General features: G+C 54.0%; 1 protein-coding gene across 1 annotated transcript; it reads right to left on the minus strand.

Moving 5' to 3' along the window:
* Nucleotides 1-410: 410 nt before the first annotated feature.
* Nucleotides 411-1453, minus strand: LOC132242536 (glutathione S-transferase Mu 3-like). The gene is given in 2 exon segments (XM_059711275.1): nt 411-1051; nt 1054-1453. Coding segments are annotated over 2 exon segments (1041 nt in total).
* Nucleotides 1454-2377: the final 924 nt, after the last annotated feature.

Genomic DNA, 2377 nt, shown 5'->3' on the forward strand with positions numbered 1-2377 from the left:
AAGAAAGCTTACAATCCTACCTGTCCCCTCCTGCCATCACCCCACACATACAGCCCTACAACCCAGCCATTGCAGACAACAAAGGGGAAATGGATACTCCCAAACATCAGCACAGTCAGTCCTGAGTCCAGGGGCCAGGAGGGAATGACAAGACAAATAGGTGTGACCAGACTTTGCTGGGGCTCAGGCAGGCAGGGCAGGGAACACACAGGGGAGCAGGGCCTGCACACCAGCCAATCCTGGTCTGCAGAACAGAGGTGGGAGCTCAGAGCTGAGTTCCACAGGCCAGGGTCCAGGCAGACCCCTAGAGCAAAGCAACTGGTGAGGGGAAGGTCGGTCTGGTTGGCGTTACAGCAAGAGGGTTCATGAGGAAGGGTAGGAACATGGCTGAGGAAGGCTGGGGCTGCAGCTTAGAAGCCTGGTGGAAGGGGGTTGGGAGGCAGACAAGGGGCCAATGGGCATGTGGGGCGGGGGGAGGTGAAAAGAAGCAGGAAGAATGCAGAACACCCAGCTGCTCTGCAGGCCCCGGGTGCTCCTCCCTCCCGTGTCCTGCGCTTACAGGCACTGCTTGTTGCCCCACACGCAGCCTCGGAGAACATGAATGTGGGGAGGAAGCGGCTGGTCTCCATGTAGGCAGAGATCTTGTTCAGGCCCTCAAAGCAGCCCAAGAAATCTTTCAGGTTCGGGAACGCGTCCAGGCACCTGGGCTCGAATATGCGCAGCACGTCCAGTAAATCATAGGCCAGGAAGTCCACGTAGGTGAGCTTGCTCCCTGCAAACCAAGACTTCTTCCCCAGAAACTGCGAGAAGAGCTTCATCTTTTCAGGGAGCACCTTCAAAAACTCGGGCTTCTGCTTCTCAAAGTCAGGGCTGTCGCAGGTCCTGATGTTGTACACCCGGAGGCCCATCATCTCGGTCTCCAGCCCGCCCACGCGGATCTTCTCCTCTTCCGCCCCCCCCACAGAGGCTGTGCTTGGAGGAAGGCAGCCAAGGATGGCGGTGCTCTGAGTGAGCCTGTGAGCCCCGTCAAGCAAGTAGGGCAGATTGGGACGTCCAGGCCCAGCCTGAATTTTTCACTCAGCCACTGGCTTCTGTCATAGTTGGGAGTGTCCCCCGTCGTGTACTTCTTCTCGTAGTTGGAGTCTGTGTACTCCAGGAGCAGGCGATGGCTGTGTACTCCAGGAGCAGGCGATGGCTGTGTACTCCAGGAGCAGGCGATGGCTGTGTACTCCAGGAGCAGGCGATGGCTGTGTACTCCAGGAGCAGGCGGTGGCTGTGTACTCCAGGAGCAGGCGGTGGCTGTGTACTCCAGGAGCAGGCGGTGGCTGTGTACTCCAGGAGCAGGCGGTGGCTGTGTACTCCAGGAGCAGGCGGTGGCTGTGTACTCCAGGAGCAGACGAGGGGGGCGGGGGGGGGGGGGCAGCCCTCGGGTGTCCCAGTAACACAGAGGCATGTCCGTGGTGCTGGTTTTCGTGCTCTGAGTGGAGGGCGCCTAACGTTAATTTATCCAGAAATCTCCAGTTATGCATCAGGAGATCCGAAAAGGCCCTAACCGGTTTGGCTCAGTGGATAGAGCGTCGGCCCACAGACTGAAGGGTCCCAGGTTCGATTCCCGTCAAGGGCATGTACCTTGGTTGCGGGCACATCCTCAGGAGGAGGTGTGCAGGAGGCAGCTGACCGATGTTTCTCTCTCATTGATGTTTAAAACTCTCTATCCATCTCCCTTCCTCTCTGTAAAAAAATCAATAAAATATATTTTTTTAAAAAGAGATCCAAAAAGTTGCCTCTGTTACCAAAGAAATGAAGTTGTGTTTTAGGAGGTGACAATAACAAAAGGGATGTTCTTTGAAAATAATGGCTCGATCATTCTGACCTATGCATTGTTTCTAAGGTGGACAAAATTATGAGCCAACGGGATATTGACCTGTCGTGTTCTATTTTCAGCGTCTTTGCCTGCCTTCTTGGGCTAATGTTGAGAGGATTAGAAGGAAGCTTATAACCTTCTGTGTGTTTTTGAAACTTCCCACTGATCAGCCTCCGAGAAAAAACGCACTGGCGTATCATGTTCCTAACACTTAAAGATCTAATTGGGATATTGTTCTGTACATGCTGTTAGACACTGGTGACAAGAAGAGTCCTAGCCCACACTGGCAGGGAGCCAATACATACCTTCCCCGAACAAAGTGCAGGATAATTAAAGTGCAACCACGGAGAGAGCACCGCAGAGCGCGCACAAAAATAGCCACCAGTACAGGGCCGGTGAGCGTGCTCCTTGGGAATCTCAGGAGCTCGTGGCTACTTTCACTTCCCTTTTCTTTTCAAATATAGTTCATCAGAGGTCTTTTCTTTGCCCCCGCCTATTGCCTATTTTGTGAGA

This window comes from Myotis daubentonii, chromosome 10 (genome assembly GCF_963259705.1).
Source record: "Myotis daubentonii chromosome 10, mMyoDau2.1, whole genome shotgun sequence".
In the NCBI taxonomy this organism is placed as follows: Eukaryota; Metazoa; Chordata; class Mammalia; order Chiroptera; family Vespertilionidae; genus Myotis; species Myotis daubentonii.